Source organism: Ambystoma mexicanum, chromosome 12 (genome assembly GCF_040938575.1).
Source record: "Ambystoma mexicanum isolate Mex_15411 chromosome 12, UKY_AmexF1_1, whole genome shotgun sequence".
Taxonomy (NCBI): Eukaryota; Metazoa; Chordata; class Amphibia; order Caudata; family Ambystomatidae; genus Ambystoma; species Ambystoma mexicanum.
In genome coordinates this window covers 968865602-968890887 of record NC_090936.1, presented here as the reverse complement: position 1 = coordinate 968890887, position 25286 = coordinate 968865602, and the positions used below count along the sequence as shown (strand labels likewise).

Here is a 25286-nt window from a genome sequence, read left to right as displayed (position 1 = left end):
ACCTTGCATTGAACCTTTTATGTGTCATTTAATGTTTTAACACATTGGTATTCATAGAGAATTGTTGATCTTTACTTTTCAGAACTTTCCATAATGCCTGCCTGTTCCATTGGCGGTTGCCCTTCGAAGACCCATAACAAATCTGAAGGTACTATAATGCATGTTTTCCCTAAGACAATAGATCAGATAAGAGAATGGGTCCGATATTGCGGATATCCAGCCTCTGAGCTAGAAAGTAGAGTCCTAGAAGTCTTTGCGGACAAGAGGGGTGATCGATACCGCATCTGCAGCAGGCACTTTAGCCCAGACATGTACTCCACATCATTGCTAATAAAGAAGAAAACACCGCGAGCGAGGCGAAAATTGCTCTCAACCGCTATTCCCACTCTATTCGTCCACATCCCTCCTCTGGTGAGTCAAGTTTACGTATTTATCTCTCGGCCTTGCGGTAGTGTGTAGCATTAGCTAACAATAATTTCCCCATTTATGTATCCACTCAATATGAAGGCGGAAGATTCTCCATCCGTGTCGTTATTGCAGTCATCAGCCACTTCAAGCGCCTATCGGGTAATCTTACTTAGCTATTCTGACACTGACTTGTTTTAGGCATGTAAATCAATAGTTTTAATTGATTGTGTAATTATTTTACCTAATGGTACACCACAGTACTCGTCCTCTAGTCTTTGTTTTCAGTTATAATTATTGTTATCCAAAATAATGCAAGTACTGTCTTTCAGGGAGATGCTGAGGAGTCCAACGCATTGACGACAACCGTAGATGTCACTCAGATGCTCGAGGTACGTTTCCGGACAGTTCCATCGATGGAGATCATCAGATCTTGCATTCTTGTAGCGTGATTGTTACACACAATGTTTCTTTCGTTTACAGCCATTGGTATGTCCTTCTGTCGTCGCCCTCCTATGTGTCTTCTTTTTTCAATATTGTGTTCATTACTAATGAAAGTCCTATGTTTCAGGGAGTCGATGGAGCATTAGTCCAAGAAGAAGGGGGAGCATGCAGTTACGGGTCGGCGCAACAGCTTGCAGAAGTGTGCACCGCAGTTACAGCGTCCCTTGATGTTCTTATGCATTTCGAGGTATGGATACTGACAGATCAATCATGCGAGATCAAATGACGTGATTACATCCGCTATACTTCCTTCTTTATTAACGCAAGTACTATGTTTCAGGGAGCTGACGGAGCTTCTTCAACAAGAACATCACCCCTAGTAGTTGATGCAGATCTCTGGGTGGTGACACTTCCAACGATGGAGCAAATCGAATAATATTTAGATATCCATTATTTATTTTAGACAACTGATCATTTGTGCAGGTCTATTTAGATGAGCCGTTGACGCCTGCAGAAAGTTTATGTTCTTTTAAACAAAATAGAAAACCATACTAATGCAATTACTGTGTTTCAGGGAGTTGCTGAAGCGTCATCTTCAATAATATCATCAATGGAAGTCTATGCGGAGCCCGAGGTATGGATCTTGACAGTTCAATCTAACTAGATCAACAATGCGTGAACTATTGTCGTTTGAATGTTCTACACAATGCGTTCATTCGTGTTTTGCTATTGAGATGTACGTATGGGTATTGGTCCCCAAGTACATTTTGTGTTTTCAATATTATTATACATACTAATGAAAGTTCTATGTTTCAGGGAGTCGATGGAGCCTCAGTGAGTGATGGATGTGCTTATCATGAAAATATAGTCGTTGCAGCGCGAGAGGAAGTGGAGACATGCACACACGAGTCGGAGCAACAGCGTCCAGATGTTGAAGTTCGAGGCAAGAAAGTTTCAAAGAAAAGAAAGCAAAAGAAGGTTAGTGTCCTGTTCACTATATTATGTTGTCTTTCACTGTCAATAGTTCAATACTGTAAGTTGTGTTTAAACTGAACATCCCTTTTCTAATCTGTCCTCTAGTTGCGAGTGGGTGTAAGAACTAGATCTACACAGACAGTGAAGCGAACGAGAGATGTTGCTTGTCAAACCTTTTGGCAGGGACTTGAGACTGGAGATGCATCGTGCCAATGGGAAGAATATGAAGTGATTGACAACGGAGCTATACCACCACCAGCCATTGATAGTGAATGTCCTCCTGGTAGTTTGGATGCAGTCGGAGATCAATTCACAGAATCCACACCCGCAAAAAATAAGAGCGCGCGAAAGTTGAAGACATTGTTTTTTTCTCCCATCTCCGGACAAGGAACAGTTGTTGCAGTGGAAGAGAATGACATGGACGACAATGAAACACCATCAATATCACTCAGCATAGCGGAAGACGATATCAGAGATTGTACCTTTCATGCGAGTGACATGTCCTCAACGTTACAGGCCGAACCAGCTGGGATGCAGAGTGACAGTATAAGGAAAGAGGCCAAATTCATTGTATTCGATAGCTGTTTGATGGATATTATTATGATGATGAAATGTGGGCATTGGGTTGGTGGGGAAGTATGTGGGGAGCCATTGATTAATGTGACTCGTGCAATTCGAGGCACTAACCTTAAAATACATGCCACCTGTACACAATATCATCCGTTCGCATGGTCTGCACAACCCATGCTGGGGCAACTGCCAGCAGGCAATCTACTTTGTGCAGCGGCCGCACTTTTTAGTGGTTCAAGTTTTAAAAAGTTACAGTATTTCTTTCAGTTTGTGGGAATCCATTTCATTGCGAAAACTCAGTTCTACAAATACCAAACCGATTATCTATTTCCAGCAATCAGCGAAGCTTGGAGAATGGAAAAAATGTCAATGGAAAGTACATTCGCGGGCAAACGCTTCAGGCTAGCCGGTGATGGACAGTGCGACAGCCCAGGATTTTCAGCCAAGTACTGCACCTACCACTTTCAGGACATGGAAAGTAAGAAAATTGTGAGTTCGGTGGTCGTGCAGGTGTCACAAAGTACATCCTCAGTGGCCATGGAGAAAGTTGGCTTTGTAGCATCATTGCAAGAACTACAATCGCGGGGAATGGTGATCGACCTGATAGCCACGGACAGACACGTTTCAATTGCCAAGACAATGAGAGAAGAGTACAAAAATATAAATCACCAATTTGACGTATGGCATCTTGCAAAAACAATCAATAAAAAATTGTCGGCTGCAGGAAAAAAAAAAGATATGCAAGGTATTTCACAGTGGTCCAAGTCAATCAGCAACCATCTTTGGTGGAGCTCAAAAACATGTGAAGGGTCGTTGGAAATTCTACTGGAAAAATGGCGGTCAGTAATGTTGCACTGTAGCAACGTACATCGATGGTCGACAAATGAACATTTCCACAAATGTGAACATGGCCATTTGTCCACAGAGGAGGCACGGAAGAAGAAGTGGTTGATTCCTTCATCACCCCCTCACAAGGCCATTGAAAAGATTGTATTTGATAAAACTATAACAAGAGATTTGAGGGGACTCACGGAATTCTGCCACACAGGAGATTTGGAGGTGTTCCACAATATGTGCCTAAAGTACAGGCCCAAAAGATTGCATTTTGGCATGGAAGGCATGATAAATCGGACTCTTCTAGCGGTCTTGGCACATAACCATAATGTTGGCCGTCAACAAAGTAGGACGACCGGAACTTTAGGGACGCTTCGCTACAATAAGGCCTTCACTAAAAGAAGTAAACAATGGGTGATCAAACCAGTGTTTGAGGATATGCAATATGAGTTTATTGAGAGACTTATCGTAGATGTCCTCGATAGGCACATACATGGAGTGGTGAACGAACCTATGCAGGGGACAACTGCATTGCCACCCAACATTGCCTCTGTTCCATGTCCACCTAAAGCAGAGCTCATTGAGAAATACACATCACGGTTTAAATGATTGTAATTTGATTGTCTGTTCTCTCGAGTCTCCTCATGTTGCAGGCCCAAACTAGAAATGTGTGCTCGCTCAAAGTGAAGGTCAGCTGCTTTGATGTTTTGCTCGGGTGGCGGAACGGCCCACGACCCAGTATAAGGTTCTATTGTGATTTGACCTTGACAGGCCGGGACCATCCCGAAAGACTAAGAAAAGATAATGAATAAAATTTCAGAAACGAAACGATGAGCCACGTTCATTAGAAGAAGTAACGTCGGCAAAGAAGGAGTGGTGTTTCGGGTCTGCCCTACACAGAGACACAATGGAAAATGCAAATATAATGTAAGTAACTTTTGATGAGTTTATACCGCAATTTCATTACTATACAGTGGCTTTAAAGACGGGTTCAGTTGTACTTGTTCGTTCTATGTGGCATATTGTTTTCTACCGCGCACTATCTTGAGGAGAAACATCTGCTTTTACTGAAGTACCTCAAAACCTTCCTCTTTGCTTCTGCTTTCTCTCTCCCTCTCCCCTGCTACAACTGGTCCACTGTCTGTGACCTCGGTCCTGGGCCCTTCCACTCTCCACCTGCACTGCCTCCCTGTCAACCCCTGCACTGGGGGACTGTCTCAGTATCCTACAGCCCCCCCTTCCCAGCACTTGTTCTGCACTTACCTTGCACTTGCCACCAGCTGGCCCTATTTATTTATTATTTTATGCTACTTACCTTGTACTCCACTCCCCCCCCCCTCCATGCCTCGCCACGCCTTTAAACACTTGTGTACACCCAGTAGCGCTGTCCTCGCTATGAAATGAATAATTTTAATAAGGATCTGATGGTGAGACTAATTTCATTTTTTATGTTTTTAGGTACATCATTCACTACTGTCTGTGTCACGAGTACCAGACACCGGCGGACGGCTTCTACAGCCGCCAGTTGCTTCTCCGCGTGAACAACGTTACCACCCTGACCATTTTATGGGACGATCGCCAAGTACAAGTATGCCCTTACGCGGTACTAACGGTTAGATGCAACATACCTACCGTTGTGGTGGCCTAGTGCCTCGTTGTTGGAACAGCCATGCGATTATCAGTGCGACCGAAGAGCTTATTTTTATCGTAAACCAACACCCTGTGTACTGCACACGAACATTGCTTCCCTCAATACGAACTTTTTGGAACATGAGCAAATAAAAATGCAAATCGCTGAATATTCTCTAAACATTTGATGTCAAATAAATGTACTTTACCACATTTACAATCTTGCGGTTTGATTTCAAAGTACAGTTTCATATTCCGAATTGTGGTGCGCTGTATTGTGAGCTGATCTGTGTTGATTTCCGGGGTCTGTGTGGAGTCGCGTAGAAGACGCCTGGGCGCGTTTGCCTACGCAGCTCAGTCACGTCACGGATAGAGGCGGGGAATATGAATGTTTTGATAAAGTCTGTTTCAGGGGCGGGGGATTTGATTTAGTGCCGCAAAGGCAGGTGAGCCAGGTCGATGGGGCGAAATGATAGGATTATCACAAAATGGAGGCTGATTTCGAGTGCGATAATGGGCGAAAAGTCGGGTAAGGTCCATAGGAAAGTTTCCTACGATCTACCGATTTATGCTTACAAACACATGGCCGACCCGTAGGGACAATAAAAAAAAAGTCCCGGAACTATCCTTTAAGACTCTCCCACTTAACCCTGATGGTTTCCTGGCATGATTTTACAAAACATATCGGACAAGATTGGCTCCATGGCTAACGAAATTATGTAATTCTTTCTGGACTGTGGGGAGTATTACACCCTCTATGGAAGAGGCAAAAGTGGTATTTTTTCTGAAAGCTAACAAGGATCCAACTAATTGTGGCTCATATTGTCCTATCGCGCTGATCAATGTTGATGCTAAGATACATATTAAGATTGTGACGAATGGATCGGACAAACTACTCCTGAAATTAGTTGATCAGGATTAATCTGGTTTTATAAAAAAAATTGACAGACATTTGACAACACTGGACTGGTCTGCCATTTAATGGAAAGGACAACGAAAACTGGTCATCCCGCACTTCTCATATCCTTGGACGCCGAGAAGGCGTTTGATTGGGTAGAGTAGTCATTTTTATTTCCGCACGATAGAACATATGGGGTTCGGATCCAACTTCATTCAAATGGTTCAGGCGAACTATCAATCCATGGCAATATGGCTGTTAATTAATTGACAACTATCACAACGTATTCTGATCAAAAGGGGAACTAAACAAGGGTGTCTGCTCTCCCCATTGCTATTCACCACATGCTTGGACACTTTTTTGGCTAGGATAAGATCCACTGACATGATTAAGGAAATACAATTTGGGGGGAGGAACACAAAATCATGGCCTTTGTGGATGACATGCTGTTGACATTGTCGGAACCTGTTGGATCTCTGTGCATGGTAGTCCGTGAAATTGGGGAGTTTGGAGAGGTGGCATGGCTTAAACTAAACATGCATTCATTGGAAATGTTAAATCTATCAGTCAAAGGTGAGCTCTTAGACTAGTCACGGTTGTGCTCCCCATGAGGGTATTGTATATTTGAGTGTTGCTCTAACTAGCGCACTAGAGCGGCTGTATAGTGAAAACTATAACATGCTTTTGAATACAATAAAGACAGATCTAAGCAGATGATGACCCCTTTCCATCTCGTGTCTGGGGAGGATTGCAACAATTAAAATGATGATTCTCCCCCAGATGTTGTATTTCTTGCAAGCTATTCCTATATCACTCCCAAACTAATTCTTTAAATCATTAAGTAAAATGGTATCAACGTTCGTCTGGCAAAATAAAACTCAGCGGAAAGTGATGAAAACCTTGATGGCTGCAAGGAATAAAAGGGGACTTGGGCTGCCAAATGTTCTCTAACCTTATGAAGCAGCACAACTAAGGTAATAAGGGAATGGTTCTCGGGTGACACAACCAACATTTGGGCCAGGATTGACAGAGCAGTGGCAAGAATGCCCCTGTCAGAGGTCCTGTGGCTGACCAAGGCCTACAGACCTATAAGCGTACATATGAGTTAAATCACAGTGCTGGTAGAAAATATGCGAGACTCCTTAATTAAGAAGTCGGCATATCCTGGATCCCCTCTTCTTTCACATACTTGTTCCGCAATATGCAGTTCTCAACGGGATTGGAAAATTGAGCCTTTAAGCCATGGAGGGAGGTAGAGTGTCCGAAGTTAAGAGCCTTAGGGCCTCATTACGAGTGCGGCGGTAAGGGGTTAACGGCGCCGGTAAGGATGCTAGTGCCGTTAACCCCTTACTGCCGCATTCTGAGGTCCTTTAGCAGGACCCGCTAAGGGCATCTGGTAAAATCAGCCGCCCTTAGTGGGAGCCGCTAAAGGACCAGGGAGCTAATAACGGGCCCGTTATTGACGGGCCCGTTATTACCTCCCTCCCCATTCCCATTGGGCCCTATGGGGGCTCGAATGGGAATGGGCTGGGTATGTTGATTGAGGAATTACCGGGTCCTCCAAGGTTGGAATGATCCGGTAATTCCTCATTCAAGGAACCCGGACCCGGTATGCGGTATGCGGGTAGCCATGGCGCTAATAGCACTATGGCTACCTCCATACTCGTAATGAGGCCCTTAATGCAGGGACAAGAAAAAAAATAATTTGAGACTTGCAAACAATTATTTGGGTTGGCTCTGGTACTTTCAACTGCAGCATTGGCTATCCGACCCACAGATTAAATCTGTGGCTGGTTGTCCTATAACACACTTCGAAAGATATATTACTTCACAATTCGGGACAAAGAAACTAGACTCTTCTCTGTATAGCCTTTTCACAGAGAACACTCCACAAATCCAATGGCCCTACATAAAGAAATGGCAGGAAGTTCTGGGACATACCATACCACAGGAATGGTGGGATAATCTCTGGAGAAATATACCGAAACTAACAAGAACTGTACAACTGCAGGAAATGTGGTATATGGTAATGATACAGTGGCATTTAACTCCAGACACATTGCACACAATGTTTCCCAAAATATCACTGTTCTTCTGGAGCGGCTGTACACTGAGAAGAGATTGGGTCCATATTTGATGGGATTACCCTGTAATCCGATAACATTGGGAGGGGATAATAGCTAGATTGGACGAGCTGTTGGCAATAAAACAAAAATCTGGCATGAAAGGATATCTATGTGGGCTGCGGTACCCAGAGCAGGGGCTAGCTTCAAAAGTACATATGAAGGCATATATTGTTCTCATAATCATGGCATTGTTAGGATTGGCGCAGAAGTGGTAGCAGCAGGAAGCCCCAACCGAATATGATTGGATATTGAACATTTTGATTTTTGTCACGTTACAAGGGGTCGCTTATTCCATTCAAGGGGAGCAATTTCTGTATAAACAAGATTTGGAGTAGGTTCTTTCCTTTCTCCAGAATAGCTTCAGGCTATCAATGTGCCCACAATAGCTGAGAATTGAGGACATTGTATAAGACATGTTGCATAGGGGGAACATGAATTCCATGGGATAATGGTGCCACTGGATCCTTGCTAGGTGAGTTGGGGGGAATGGGGCTAAAGAGGGGGGCTATTCAGCACGGGAGTTCATTTTATCTGTAAAATTCAAATACCAATAAAAACAACGTTTAAAAAATAACTGGGAACTGCTCATTTGAATATGAGGTGCATAAAGAGAAGATTTAGCTTGTGGGATTCTAGTTCCAGTTATGGCAATGGGAAATCATTTTTATGCTCTAGTTTGATGGGATTGGGTATGCGCTCTGTAAATGGAAGGCTACCTTCAGATATACAGAGGGAGTCAACTTTCTGGAACACAAGGTCAAGATCAACCATTGATTCTTTTTTGGTTGAAGTAGGAAGCTGGCCCCAGGTAAAAAAAATGAAATTAAATCAAGACCACAGAACGGCCATGAAATTATGTATTGATGAGAACCAATTATTCATTGAGAGATCAGTCGCCTATTCTGTAGGCACTGAAGTGGGAAGCGGTTGACCATGTTAAGAAGTCATCTGAAATAAGTTAGTATACAACGAGAGAAAAATAATTGGTATTAAATATGACTTCTCATGAAATAATATTACCCGCATTAGGTGATATAATAAGGTCACTACATGTGCCTTCACAGCATACAGGAGGCTCACTGGTCACAGAGGAAAAAAGGAGGCCTGGTTGAATAAAAATTGCAAGCAGGCAAAAAGACCCTTATTGTGCTATTAAATAAATTGATATGGAATAAGTTGCAAATAGTTAGAGTTAGGCATAACTATAAAAGTGCTATTGAGGGGAGGAAAAGGAAAATGCACATGGGAGGCTGGGTCACCTAGGAACAGGCAGCTCTAAGAGTTCTGGCTGGTAGCATTAAAGGGCCTAAAACACCCTGATGGTTATCGATATAGAGAAAAAGCCATTGGGGAAGAAAGATGGCTTGAACACTATGTATTTTTAAACAGTAAAGGAGATAGTGAAGAATACAAGGTTGCTAGCAAAATCACAGTAGATTTGCTTCACTATGAAGAATGCATTGTATTTACCCAAGTTGTGATAGAGGTTGCGATGGCCTCTCTAGCAAATGGGAAAGCTACAGGCCCTGATGATGTCCCGAATGAATTGTTAATAAAAGAAGCCAACATCGGATCATCAATTTTCACTGCAGCCGTTAAGGCTATGTTCCATCTGTGTCTCTTCCCTCATATTTGGAAGGAGGCAATTATCATTCCCCTATTTAAGAAAGGTGACAAAAACGACCCAAATTGATAACATACTATCTCGGTACTTGACTCCCCCACAAATGGTTTGGCAGGGCGTAGAATGCTAGACACTGGACTGGGCAAGCAATCATAAAGTACTAACTAACTTCCAGTATGGGTTTTCTGAAGGAAGCAGTACTGTGGACCAAGTTTTAAATTTGAAACTAATCCTTCATAAGTATGTCCAGGGTTACAATTCAAGGATCTATTTGGGGTTCATGGTCCTCTCCTCTGCATTGTACAGTGTCAATCGAACGAAGCTGTGGAATATTTTGTGAGATATGGGAATGTGTTCTTCCCTATAACCACCCTTAATAGAAACACATACTGGTCGCTCAGCAAGAGTATGGTATGGTTTGGGGGGAGAGGCACACTTCAAAATTTCCATCAACAAAGGGAATAAGACAGGGATGTGTTTTGGCCACCTTACTTTTCAAACTATATGTCAACGCGTTATTTGGGAGTCTAAGTGAATTGAAAACTGATACATAGTGGATGTGGCCTGGCGCGCTGCAGCACAACATGGCCGTCTGCGTGCCTCCAGAGAGCGGAGTTAAGAATGGCCAAAATAAACTCTCTTTAAGCCTCTCAACTATCTACTAGCCCTGATCAATCGCCCTCTTGACAGCACAGATCCACGACTGGCGAAGTTACAGCCTCTGATTGGTAACCTGTTCCCTGTTTCATCAAGGCAACATTCTGCTCTTGTAGTGGCTGAAGGAAGTTAAAATAATTACACAGTCGGGGCTCAGAGGCTCCGCTCAGCTGCCCGATGTCTGAGTTCAGCTGAGTGGAGCTCACCGATACTTCCCCGACTAGAAGCCAGGACTAGGTGGTAACAGCCCTATTGTAATATAGAAGGACCCGGGGAGGAGCGAAGGCCTGTGGTCCTGATCGAGGTGGCATCGGACCAGCTTGAAGGTCCTGTGGTCCCGAGTATGACGCAGCGACAACGGTTGCCAGAGAGACGATATGGCAGCCTGGATCCCCTGAATAAGTCCCAAAGGTCCTGAGCAGTTCTGCATCGGCAGATCGCCAATCAGTGAAGCACTTCTTCTCCGGTGTAGTGTATGATCTGTGCTGCTGGGGGCTATCAGCCTCCCCCTCTTCACCATTCATATTGGTGGCTGTTGGGTAACGGCAACCCAATGAACGCTGAGGGTTTGTTTTTGCAACAATCAAGGATTGCGGCAACGAGAAGGGAGACCTCCTTGGGCAAGTATCGATGAAGTGCTGTGCTGTAGAGCTGCAAACCGGCGAAAAGAAAAGCTACTGCAGAAAGTCATCTGGGTGCTAAAACTCACACCATGCTATTGTGGCAGTAGTGTAAACAATCCAGCATGCAGCCCCGTGTCTTTCCTTGAGCTACTTGTGAAGGCAGTGTGGACGTTGGTGAAAAGCCAGCATTTAAGTCGCCCTTCAGCTGAAGGTAAAATTGGGCCGGTGCCCAATACTACAAGTTTGATTCCGGTGTTCCAGATTGGGACAGTGGCTTACCATGATGTAATTAACTTAGCTCCTAATGAGGCCCATAGATTCAGGGGAGCTTAGCCGAAATATCCTGAAAGTTGTCGTCATTGGATAAGCGGGTAGAAGAATCGGAGCAGCGTATTGAGGAGGCTGAAACCACCCTTTTGGAACAATCGTACAAAGTACGTGTGTATTTCCAGCATATCGAAGTCTTGGAGGCCAGGGCAGATATGTTGGAATCCAGACAGGAGGAAACGGAAAACCGCTCACGCCGGCATAACGTGAGACTGAGAGGCGTCCCGTTGAATATATCAGACCCAGACCTGGCAGATTATATAAAAGATCTCTTTTGCCAGATTCTTGCCTCCCCTGCAGACAAAGAAATGGAGTTGGATAGAACCAACCGATCCGTACGGCGGGTCCACCATGACTGGGCCTTACTCCAGATGTGCTCACGAGAGTCCATTTTTATAACTTTAAGGAGCAAATTCTGGCTAAACAAGGCAACTAGATGAGATCATCTTCAGAGGGATGACAACACTTGCTAAACGCAAAGCTCTGAAGCCAATGACGGAATGGTTCGGGGAGAAAAAGATCTGTTATAGATGTGGCTTCCCTATGGCGCTTCTGTTTACCTATACCAACCGCAATTGGGCAATAAAATGTAAATGAAGGAAGCCGAGCAGCTGCTATCACCTGAGACTTACGAGACATCAGCTGGCACTAAACCGTTCCACTTGCCGTCTCGACACAGCGCTGCAAGAGTGGGTCCTTGGATGAAAATTGGAAGAAGTCGGAAAACTGGTCAAACCCCAAGACAGTCTGAAGGTGGATTCAACTGATGACATCAATAGCAATCGTTTGGTTGGGGAGAGAGGGGGAACTGTATGTGGGAGGTTGTAGAAATGTGCTAACTTGATGCCAAGTCCCTATGGTAGACCTCCCTGCGAATCCTGACTTGAAATGTAAAAGGTTTGAACATTGATATGTCGCTGGCAATGGTATTTCTACAGGAGATCCACCTAACAAACGCAGATGAAAGGAGGCTATCGCACATGAGTTTTGCAGAGGGTTTCTTTGCATCAAGTGGGGTAAAGAAAAGAGGGGTGGCAAAACTGTTAATGAAACATACATAGGTGTTAAAAGCAATTTTATGGGTCATAAAATGACATTTATCTCTCTATATGCTCTGTGACGAATCCCTGGGTATTGTAACTGCTCACATGGGGGGGAACTCCTTCCTATGAGGCCAGGGAGGTGAGGGCGCTAACCGATAGTACCCCTGGGGGTGGTACTCAGCGGGTGGATCTCATGGGTGGGAAGCCCTCCATGGAACCAATGACAATAGCCTTGGAAGAACCAGCCCTGGAGAAGCGAGGAACGGAGCAACAGTTCTATTGCGAAAGACCCATGGAATAGAGGACGAGACGCTCTCATGTAGGAACGAGTGTCTCCACTAGGTCAGTGGAGCAGGACCATGTCTGGTGTCAGGTAAGCAGAAACCTGACTGGCTGAATCAAAGAGCGAAGAAGCCATGCAGTCCAGGACGCAAGAAAGAGCCAACTGCTACGGAGTGGGACACTGACCACGGAAGCAACAGCGAAGCCCCGTTCTACTCCCAGGACAGAGCGCAACAGCATTTCCAAAAGGTAGTGAAAGGGGCATGCTGCTGCTGGGACGAGGAGGGGCCAAAAAAAGGAAAGAGACATATATCAATATCCTGGGAGACAGAAAGGGATAACAAGATAACTACAAAAGCCAAAAAGAAAGTTAAGACACATTTTATATGGAACAGTACCTGGCAGGAGAGTACAACCGGTCTGTTCAGTTGGTCTTTGGGTGAAATAGGGACAGTGTTTCCACAGGAGCAAGACACCAGGGTATGGGGCTCATATGAAGTTGGGGAAGCCCCACCAGAACAACGTAACAGGGTCTTTGACCCACATGAAGGAGGGCGAGGCCTGCCAAAGCAGCATACAGGTGCCAAGGACCGACACAAGCCCAGAAAAGCACAGAGTTACGGGCTGAGCCCCAAACCAAGTCGGAGAGGTCCCAAGATAATCTAAAGGGGTCTGGAACCCACAAAGAAGAGAAACACACTGTGGAGCAAGTAGGGGAAACCCTGATACAACCCTGAGGGGTCTGTGAACCATATAAGAAAGAAAGAGAAGTGGAAGAAGCCAAACCCAGGGGTTGAGGACCCAGTGGATGGAAAAGAGATATTTTCTGGAATTCTACAGTCAAGTATGGCAGGATAGTGAACCAGACTTGAGGCGACAATTTAGGAACAGGGGAAGAGACTTCCCCATGATACTTGGGAACAGTGCTTTCTGTTTTTGGTAACATCTACAGTCAAATCTGTCAGGGTAGTGAACCAAACCTGATGCTGCGTTTGAAAGATGGAGAGAGCAGGGGAAGGGACTTCCCTCTGACATTTGAGAACTGTGATTTGTATGCGTTTGGAGGAACAGTTAAAGAGCAAGAACTTGTGTTTTCTCATCAAGAACTGAACAGTTGAATTCACATCCAGAGTGAGAGAGGCCTCCTTCTAGATCAAGTTTTCCTTAATTAGTCTAAAGTGTAAGGGATGGAAATAGGTTTGGACACCGGACGGTGGACATTTTATTTTATACGACATCCTGACATAGTCCTTAGTAATTTTGTTGAGGTAGGGCAACCCCTCATAGAGAAGGGGCAAGATAGGATTTCCTTTTCTTTTACTTTTACAAATAAAAGTATTTGCCAAAAAACATGCCACCACTGTGTCAGGCTTGTACTTCTGCACCCCTACAGCTCCCAATGATAAGCAGGATCTATTTTTAGAGGAGTTACTACGCCAAGACCAGGAGTTTGCAGAGGGAACTATAGTGCTAGGTGGAGATTTTAACCTAGCTCCTGACCCAGCTGTGGACAAAGCGCTCTCTGCCACACATAGTGATTTCTGGAACTCGCTAGCCTTTGCTAAAATCCTTAGGGAAATGGGTCTCATAGATATTTGGAGGTTTAGAAACGGTAGTCAAAAACACTATACACACTACTCACATGTACACAGAAAGTTTCTGCGCATAGACCCACTCCTAGTATCCTCGTTATTGGACCCTGTGAACCTCAATGCCAACACAGAGATTAAAGCTCTCTGAGATCATGCTCCAGTCTCCTTCACACTTCTGGTCACTGGACTGGAACCACTGACCCGTAAACCTTCAAGATTATTCGACCCACTACTAACCATAAACCCAGATTTTGGTAGTCAGGCAGCATAACTAGGCGAAAGATTGGGCCAAATACGCATGTTGGAAGCTGCAACTTAAGGTAAGTACAGTCTAGCTGATCAAAAGCTTTGTGGGCATGCAATGCGATTACACCCACTTCTAATCACGAATTTGCTGCTATTTCCACCACGCTGAGCACCATTAAGATATCATCCTGCGTATTTCTTTAGACAATGAAACCTGCTTGATACGGATGGATCAGGGTGGGTAGAACCATCATCAGGCGGCTGACCAGAATGTTTGTGTATATCTTCACGTCTTTGTTAATAAGGGTAATCGGGCGATAAGAGTCCAGCCGCTTGCGGTCTTTATATTAGGTTTCAAGATTGAAATAGTTGATGTCTCTTGCATTGTTGCTGCTTTATGTCCGGTTTTAGGGAAGAGGTTTAATAGTCTCGTCAGGTGAGGGACAAATAGTGCACCAAAATCTTTTAGAAAATTGAGATTTGAAGCCGTCTGGACCATGAGTGGTGTTTTTAAGTGACTTAATGGCTGCATTGACTTCCTCCTTAAGCATCGGTTGTTCAAGTTGTATAATTACATCTTGAGGAAGGGCTGGGAACACCCCATCTCTTAGATAATTCGTTTGGGCCTCATTATCTAGGGCCAAAACGTACATCGCCCCTGAATAATACTGATAGACAAGGACAAGCTTGACATTTTCATCAACGCACAACCTTCCCGATTCATCTCTCAGTGCTATACTTTTATTACGGGTACAGCGTTTGGACATTTTTTGTGCTAATAGTTTATTTGCTTTGTTCCGTCTAGTGTAATAGTATTTCTTAGTGTTTAGGAGTGTTTTAACGGTTCTCTTGGCTATATGGGCTTCGAGTTATGTTCTAGCAAAACTCAACTGATGCATTGCTTTAAGTGAACCATTAGTGAATATTTTGGGTGATTATCAGTCATTGGGGATGGGGTATGGGAGTTCCAACATACATCAATACTACTTACCAGCTCAGGTATCTCACATATTCACTTGGGCACAAGTGCCTTTAGCCCCTAGGTGGTTCCAGATTGAACAGGATTCAACCCTGGTATCTATTTCACAACTTCCTTTCGGCGGTGTGGTCGGATGCCGAGCAGACTTCTCACTGTTATCACTGTTATCCTTGACACAACTTTCCTTATGGTGGTGGACTAAAGCTGTATAAGTTTGGGGTATCTCTAGAGGGCTGGGGCCACTATCTCCCATATACAATAATGCCAAATTCACATGAGGGCTTTGTAAATTGGACTTTAACCAGTGAACTGAGGGTGGCTTAAAGGAACTGAAGCAACTATATAAAGGGGAGTTCATCGCACTTCCGAGGAATGTAAAGGGGATATCTCTCTCAAGGAAAACGAAAGGTTTAGATACTCGCAGCTTCGTCACTGGGCATCTAACCTGGAGGTGAAACAGAGACAGACCAGAGAGCTGTGTGCGTTGGAGCTCACATATCTCGCAGGGCTGACAAAAGCGATCAGGATCGAGGTGCAGAGCATCACCTGGTCTGGGCTGCAGGTAATGCTGGTCAGCTGTAATGGTCATGCATGGCTCTTCAGTGGGCTGCATTTCTTCATAGAGGTCTTGGCTCCAACGATGATCTGTTGAATGGCTGCAGTGATCCCCATGTCCACCAATGGTAAGAATTAGCGCCATTCAAACTGGCAAGGGTGGTTCAATTATGGTCAGCCACTGGCCAAACATTGTACCCAGCAACCGACACTCTGTGGTTTGAGTGTGGACTGGGACCAGACAGTCCTAGACTCCACATCCGTCTTACACGAAGAGTGCCACTTTGCCCAGAAAAGCAGAGGATTGCCCGGGGAAGGGCTTTCCATATATGGCAATTATGAACCTGGAGGGCAGGAAAAAAACTGAAGTATAAAATGGCCAAAGGATAGGCGGAAACCTTGTGTCACGGGCAATTTACAGTACAGGGTACTCTTTATGGCACTATGTGGTAAAACATGAAGGTGCATAAATAAAAAGTCAAAAACAAAATAGAAAAATATGTGATGAGGGCCATAGTCTCCCAGTTCTGATAGTCTTAGGGACTGACCAATTTACCCATAAGAATGAGCAAAAAAACAGGGGATGTAAAGCTGAGGGCTTTACTTACCTAAAAAATAAAGATCAGCAAGCAGACAATAGCAAAAACAAAGGGCATCCCATAGAAGATTATGGGAGGAAAGCAGTAAAAAGAAATATTTCCCAACAAAGGGCATCTCCACCTCTGGATGCCGATCTGCATTGATAGACTTAAAGGAAATTCCTCCTTGTACATAACTAGCATTGATGTATGCCAAGGACAGGACGTCTCTTATCCATAAGCCTGCTCTGCACTGGCAGACAGACTGGCAAAGTGGATACTTGAAACTGACTTGTAGTTGGCTGTGTTGCATGTGTTATGGTTCAGCTTTTTCAATAAGTGTGTGTGCCACACCTGCTTCAACTTAGCTGACAAGCATCTACTCCAGTGATTAGCCTGGTAAAGCCCTTCTCCTCTGCCTGATCTCAGAAGACCCTTGTTGGTGCTTTGACCCAGTGGACTGGCCAGCTCTCCCCTGGGCTTCCTTGCATCAGATGGCATCGTTTCGAGCAGAGCCTTAGAGCAGTGCAGATCTCCCGCTTACGCCACATGTCCTCTTAGTATCAGCTGTCTCACTCCAAGGGAAGGTGCGCTGGGGCTGCTTCTGTGTTCGCCACTGTACGATCACCTCGCCTATCGCTGCCTGACTGTGGTGACATTTGTTGGAACAATCCTTCTGCAATCCCGTGAGGTGTCCTGAAGGAATCTACACCGCAGAAGTCTTCATCTTTCTTTGTTTTGGGTCAACTGGAAGCTGACAGGAACCGATTCCTGTGCACCGCGACTGACTGAAACTAAATCCTGACGCCGAAAGTCACCTCTGCACCCGCAACCAAGCTAAGAAAGTTATGCCCCAACAGATTTTCGAAAGACCTGCAGTGGTATATGGAAGAATCAGAGTCAGGGGGGTGAGTTAGCATACCTGTCTGTGCTACTCCTGTCCTCCATAGGGTAACATTGGGAGTAAAGTCCTTGTTTCTAAATCCTTATAGCCTGGCCTCTAGTCATCGAACCTGGGCTAAGGATCCTTTCCTAGGTCATACCTTGTGAAAAGGATAGACTGGGGTAAAATAACTGATTTTTGGTAAATACTTATCCAACTTCTAAAAACTTTATTAAGCACCACCACAACCCACTGCATAATTTCTGAAGACCGTACCTGAAGAAGCTATATAATGTAACTTGTGGCTTTTGGGCACAAGGGCCCATACCATGTTAGGGTTGGACTAAGATTGAGGGAAGCTGTACGTGTACTTATTCTGACTGTTTTCTAACAATTTTCCTGGCATCTGAGTACTTACCTGTTGAACACCTAACTAATTCATATGCATCTTTATACTCCTAATGGTGAATGTGTATATATGATTTTAATTGATAATACCTGTGATTTATACATGCTTAGTGTGTAACTAAAGGACTAATAAATAATTGTATTTTGATATACTACTCTATAACTTGAATTGATAAGTGTTGCTCTGTGTGGACTGGGCCTAGACCACTCTCACAGTTTTCCTGAGTCTAAGGGCCGCCTCATTACAACATTGCCAGTATACTGGCAGTAAATCTGCCAGGATACAGGCAACTGGTAATACCTGTGTTATTACTGCCGGATTCTGAGTGCTGGCGTGACAGTGTTAATCCCCATTCATGGAGTCGCATAGGACTCCATGGAGGATTTGCCGACATTATAGGCGCCAGTATTACCTACAGTGATATAGGCGCCAGTATTACCTCCAGTGATTTTTACCGGTAGGGGGAGGCACTACCTCCAGCTCTTAGCTGGAGGTAATTCTTCCACCCCACTGGCCAACTCATAGTTGGCCGGTGCGGTAACGAGCCAGTATATGTAATTACTGGAACGTTAATACTGCACTGGCCAACCCTTAATGAGACCCTTTTAAGTCTTTTGACTGCTCAGCTACTTAAACTTGATTGAGTTTTGGCTAACTTTTCAGTGTCTTTATGTTTACGACACATAGGGTGGCCTCTCAAAATCCTACCACCAGGGCTTATTTTGGAAATACATCTTAATAAATACATTTTTAATTGTAGAATATTGTGTATCTATATGTAAGAATTGAAGGTTTGAACAAACCGATTTATAAAAATATAAAATGGCCTTTTGAGGATGTCGGTTGAGTTTAATAATGGTATGAGACAGCTGCATGGGCCACCTATGTGCTGTTTGGAGGTGTGAAGTTTGTGGTCTTTATTTTAGTTCCTATACGATTGCAGATTTTGTATCACCAATCAGATGATGGGAAGATGATGGAAGAGGTGCAGTGTTGGCTTCCAAAGGCATGTTCTGGTCTCCAGATCTTGGCTTTCATTTATTTTGTCTCATTATTGGTATGTAAGTATATCATGGTGGCACTGGTGGGACGCTAATGTGTTGATTATTATAAGAGAGCATGACGTACTATAGCTCATTCGTGTCTAGTGAATTCATCTGGGTTGAAATGTGTGCAGCCTGTAATTCGTTAGTCCTCTCTGGTTCCATGTTCTTGAAGTGACTGAATTTGGTGACGGTCAGCCTAGTTGATCCTGTCAAACATAAAGTTCCTGATGTAGATGGTTTGAGTGTGATCCAGTCAAGTATGTTTCTCCTGGAAATGGTAGGATGCTTGCATAGGTTGGGGTTCCATGTGTTTATAACGACAACCAAAATAACGACATACATTTTCAGTGACACTTTAATAACAAAAAAAGTCAAATTTGGGTTCTGTTTTCTAATTTGGGGGTTCCTCCTTTAACCCCCCCGCCCTGTTTCTACAGCTTTGTTACCTTCCCCCCCAACTACCTCTGCCCTTTTTAATTCCTTACCCCACCCGAGGTAAACTTTTACAAAAAAATGTTGGGGTTATTCAGGTGTCACTGAAACTTTTGTTGTTATTTATTTTTCGTTATTAACACTACATACTATTGGTTGGTCACTCTTTGTCTGCCTCCCATAGAAATAAACTGGCCGTGATTGGCATTGCAAAGATGTTTCTACTTGACATTGCTCTGTGCTTAAAGACATCAAGAACATACAGCATCCCCGTAGCCTTTTCTGGTCTGGGTGAAAGGAAGGAAAGTTCTACTCCTAGATCAGGGGTCTGAAACCTGCGGCTCACCAGATGTTGTGGACTACAACGCCTATGATCTCTCACTATTGATTATACTGTCACGGGTTGAAGAGAGTTGTAGTCCAACACATCTGGAGAGCCACAGGTTCCGGACACATGTCCGAGATACAGCTCTGCTATGATGGCCATTTTGCCACTTCTGAACCCCACTCTGATGGACCGAAAAGGACCACTCTAACATTGGACCATGCTCCGTAATGGCACTCACGAAGGTTATCTATGTACCCGGATGAAACCCTGCATTGATGGATATGAAGGCCCTTTCCACATTGCTATTGCTCTGTATGACCTGACAAAAGTAGACCAGCTCATGGAGTGAGAGTGCAGTTGTTACAATAGCTCCAATTTCAATTGTATCTTCCACCAACATCTACCTCTGTGCAGACCAGTGCCAACATTCATTACATTTGATGATGTAGGGCTACTTTACAGTGCTGCGCATAATGAGGGGAAGGGGGTTTAAAAGACTTTAGGAACTGATAGTAAAGCATATCATGAATGGAAGAAAGAAAACAGTGTCCTGTGTAGAAAAGCAATTTTGTTGTGAGCAGAGCCTAACCCCTGCCAAGGGAGAGGTCTTGAGGGATGTGAAGTTAGATGGTCCTTTTGGATTTCCTGACTCGTACAATTTCTTAAACCCATGGCCAACCCTTGAGCTCCGACTCTCACCTTTCTGAGACTCGTGCTTCTCAGTCACGCTCTTGTAATCGTAGCCAACAGCTGCCTTGTCCACCTTATCCTTTTCCACCCCATATCGTCCGCCAAAACCTTTGGAATAATCTGAAAAAAGAAGGGTCCAAGGAGGTCATTATTTATATAGGGATCAAAGCAGGCACAGTACAAGGATGGAGACACAGAGCCGGGATCAGAGACTATAGTATAAGCTAGTGCTGCATAAAGAAACATATGGACGCAAGGAGCAGTTGGCATCAGAACATTTGGAGTAAATGCCAGGGGTCACAGTCTTGCTTGGAGGAACAACACAAGGAATGAGGCTTAATCAAAAGAGAGATGCGTGAAAACTGAAGGAGATCAGTACTGCCTGCGGGAAGATTGAGGGTTCAGAGTATGGAAGAGAATGCATAGGAGCTTGTGATTATTTAGGAGTGTTGCAGTATTGTCAAGGACAGGAATCTATGGAACACTGAGAAGAAAGCACAGAGGAAATGCAAAAGAAATCCTCAAATCTGCCTGAAGCGATAAAGTATTAAATGAAGGTGAAAGGAAATAAATGAATGGATAAAGGGATGGGAAATTGACATTATATGCAGGTGCCCAGGGGTGCAGGGTCTGATGAAGGGTGTGGCATAGAAGACTGGCTAATGCACGAAGAGCATGCAGTTCATGTAGGGTCTGGGAGATGCAGAATATGACTGAATATGTTATGGAGAGGCCAGGCAGTGCAGTCAGAGCCTGTGATTCATAAAGGCACTTATCAGGAATCCAGAGATGTAATCATAGCAGGGTGAGCCTACGTAATGCAGGACTCACCTTCTGATGCACAAAGGATGCCTACAGCTGCAAGGTAGGCAAAGTGCAGGAAATGCAGAGTAGACTTCTGATGCACATAGTAGGCTGAGGTGAGATGTGGAGGATGTGGGTGTGGGTGTTCAGAAGAGCTCAAATGATGCAGGTAAACATTGCGAGTCATAGAGAATCCCTGCATGGCCCCATGGTTGCAGGGTATGAATGTGTATGGAGGTGAAGCCACATAATGCATAGGAGCATGTGATTCCTACACATCGTTTTAGGAGAAGACAGAGGAGGTGCTGGAGAAATTCCTACTCTTGGATGAAAGGTCTAAACAACATTGAACAATTTTGAACAGAAATAGGCTTATGGAAAATAAGATGTGAGATGATCGGCACTAGATGCAGGAATTCACGGGTGTCGATCTTAGGGATTCCGCTGTGTAAAATCCCAGCTAATGGACAGGCAGGTCTGTAAAATTTCAGCAGTGCAGTATATATAAAATAGAGCCTGGGTAGGAAGAGATCAGGGAAGGTAATCCAGGAAGAGCTTCTGATTCATGCAAGAGCTCTGTATGGGCACATGGGAGCAGGATAGGGCTGCATAAGGGAGTAACATCTTGTTTTCATTCAAGGAGAGCTTATGATTTATGAAGGAGAAAGTGAGTGAGTGGGAGAGTAAGAGAGTGAGATCTTTTGTATAGGGTATACTGTGGAATCAACTGCATCTTGTTAAATCAATGTGCCTCTCTGAGAGCTGCGGGAACCTCAAGTGCAGGTTCTGAGTGAGAAAGGAATTGCTTAAGCTGCTTACTGCAAGGGGAGATTGTGATGTCCAGGGGAGGGCAGAAACTGAACAAATGACTCGAACATGGGAACAGTCATCCCTGGAGCTGCACAGGAAGAGATAGCAGTGCGTTGAAAGGCTGAGGCGAGTAGCTACAGGCGTGTATGAAGAAGTGAAACTTGAACCTCTCAGTGCAGATCGACTTGCAAGAGGAAACCAGTGATATTTGAGGAACATCAACTCACCAGGAAGTTACTGAGACTCGAACAAGTTAGCCTTGTTCTGCAAGTGTGCAATATGGTGATGTGACTTTACGCTGTCAAATTAAGCAATTGGGTGTTGTTTGTTATTTTCAGCTTATTTTATGGGATGTTGGGGATATACTGGTTCATGTTAGATTAAGGTTATGGTGTGAGATGGTCTTTCACAGTAGATTTTATGATGTCATGGTTGAGATGTCCAGAGTGAGATTGCTCTCGTGTTGTTGCTGGTATGGTGTAGCTATGGTATATTACAGATATGCTACTGCTTGATTGATTCACAGTTATGTCATTCAATGTCATGTTCTACTATTGGCAATATAAAATGGTCACGTAATGCTAAAGAAAGGTCATTCTATGTTGATTCTGAATAATATTACATTATACAGTTAGACAATGCCAAGATTCAAAGTGTCTTTGGTGTGTGGTTAGTACACACTAATTGTACCTGGCATGCGATAACAGTAAATGAGTGTGGAGGTATTACCACCAAACTCATAACTAGGCCCAAGTTCTCTATCTCCTTATCTCTCACTCTATCTGTAACTGAGTCATGTTTTCAGGTGCATGCTTGCTAGCACCACCCCAGCTGTTGCTGACAGCAGCGTGACCAGAGAAAAAACACAACTATCTTGAAAAGTACAGGTGGTTGTCTTTTTATGAATAAAAGTAGAATGGGAGCAGGTGACTGGTCCAGGTATTTGGAGACATGCATTGTCATTGCATGTGTCCTGCAAGAAAGTCGCCATCACACTTAGGGACCACCGTCTGTATGGGGGTAGGTGATAGGGATGCGGCTAGGCTCTGAGGGGAGGGCTAGGGTTCTGACAGACCTTGAAAAGGACCAGGCTGTAAGGTCTAAAATGGTGTTTGTTGTTTTTTTAATTTTTTGTTAATGATTAGTGTTTATGCATACTGTAACAAATGTGCAGCTTCTGTAGCAATACCAAGCTATCAGTGGCCAATATTGCAACAACGAAGAAACATTTAATTGGATTTGGTGTGAGCACAAACCTTTACAATGAGAAAGCACATTTTGAAAAACAAAATAGTGTGTAAGCTTGGCAAAAGACACAATTTAAAAGTTAAATCATTTAATTGTACTAACAATGTAAACTGGCTCTTTCTAAAATGTTAACAAGGTTAATTTCTACTGTCACTTCCAGTATATATTGTCGTAATAAGAACATCACAGTTGTTTTACAGAGAAAACCAGAATAATAATTAAAACATTTTTCAGACAGGTTATCAATGCAAGATAAATAATCAGGTACACTCCTATTCTACTCATTCGAAATGCCTTATGAGAAAGGGGAAAAGAACAAATAGAACGAATGAGGGTTCTTGGTTGCTTGGCATAACATCAAAAGAAAATTGGAAACATAAGAATGACTACTGATCTTATATTGACAAATATGCCTGTGATGAAGGGGTTGTATGCTTAAATCAATGAATGCATAATGTTTTTGTTTGTTTGTTTTGTTTTATTGGTTAAATAATTATCAACCTTTAACAAGTCAAATCAGTCGGTATCATTTCCCCTTTCCCTCCCTCCTTCAGTATCTTCACCCCTCCTACGGAGTTCATCTGAGCCCTATTTTAGTCCATTTAATATCGATTCTATAAATCTTAGGGCTTCCAGGGTGGGGCCAATTTTTTGCACCGTCAATATTCGTTCCCAATATTCATCGTCCGTTGACGTGTTTATATTGACCACCCATTCTCCTAAATAAGAGTTCCTTTGGGTGTTTAGTGCGGGGCAGGCTCGCATCCAATGTTTTATTGATTCCAACTTATCTGAATCATTACAGAATCGACATCTGGCCTCTTCCGCTGGTATTTGTTTCCTTAGGTATTGGATCTCCCTGGTTGGCAAGATGTTTAGCCTACATCTCATCAAGAGGTCCCTATATTTCGAAGAGGGGAACCTTCGCAAGTACGGCGGGGGGTCATTCAGTGACTTTCGTTCCCAAATGATATTATGACAGTTTATATTCTGCCTCTTTAAATTGTCCGTTAGTTCCCAAACCTTTTCCCGTAGCTTTTTCTTTGCTTTGTCCGGGTTTTCTTTCAACGTATCAGTTTTGATATTGTGACGCTCCATGATTTCTAGGCAATTCTGTTTCCAGGTACTAAGGTTAGGATCTGGATGTCTTGCCTCTTTATTTGCCAATAGTTCAAACTGGATAGAGGGTTTATCTAGAATGCACTTCCGAAATAACGAGAGTGTCTTCCACAACACTATCGACTCCATCGATTGTAGTCTCAATTCGTGTCTGATTGTAGACACTGGGAGGCAATTTGGGAGCCTGAGTACCCTTCTCCAGAAGAGTGCCTCAAGCGAGCCCCAAGTCTTCCAATGAAGATTTAGCAGAGATTCAGCCCCATAGGTCAAGATTGCCACAACCTTTTGCTTATAGAATAGAATCAGTGGCATCATACAAAAGGTTCCGTAGCATCGATGTAAGGCACGGGCTTGATTCGATAGTTTTATTAACTTTTCTTTGATAAACTTCTGTTGTGCCATCTCATTGATATTTTCGTTGATTAGGACCCCTAAGTAGACTGTTGATTCTACTATTTCCAGCGGTTGATTGTCCAGTGACCAGGTGAATCCTTTTTTGATGCTGATTTAGGGCCTCGAGCCGACTGCATTATTAGGACCATAGATTTTTTCACGTTGATCTTAAGATGGTTTGTGCCTGAATAGTTCTTAAATGCCACCATGCGTCTTTCGAGTCCTATAGGAATTTGATCAACAAACACAACATTGTCTGCATACAAAATCCATGAGAGTTCCTCATACTGAAATGCTGGAGAAAATGCTTGAATTTGATCCTGGGATTCCTTCATATCTGCTAAATACAGAACGAACAGAAAAGGAGCCAGGGCACAGCCTTGCTTTATGCCTTTGGATGTCAAGATTTTTTCAGTCAGATCGCCACCTTTAGAGACCAGTATTTGGACTGAGGTGTTGGTGTATAATTCTTGGATGGCCTCAAGCAGATCTTCGGGGCAGTTCCATTTTTTCAGTTTGGTCCACAGTTGTTCTCGACAGATCCCGTCAAAGGCCTGTTCGAGATCGATGAAACCAGGTATATATTCCTTTTTTGCTTCAATGACCGTAGTTTTAGCATATTCAGAATGAATAAATTCAGGGATGTTCCTACACCACTCATGAAGGCTGTTTGTCGCTTATCTAGGATTCCCGATCTTATTGCCCAGTTCTTTAGGTCTCTCAACAAGATGGAGCAA

The 25286-nt window shown here is 43.7% G+C and overlaps 1 protein-coding gene across 3 annotated transcripts in view; it reads right to left on the bottom strand.

Moving 5' to 3' along the window:
- Positions 1 to 25286, bottom strand: part of LOC138514148 (src substrate cortactin-like) — a 524537-nt gene that overhangs the window by 235064 nt on the left and 264187 nt on the right. For all 3 annotated transcript variants that reach the window (XM_069629449.1, XM_069629451.1, XM_069629450.1), the window contains exon 7: positions 20185 to 20295. In XM_069629449.1, the coding sequence (XP_069485550.1) occupies positions 20185 to 20295 (111 nt within the window). The remainder of the gene's footprint in view (positions 1 to 20184; positions 20296 to 25286) is intronic.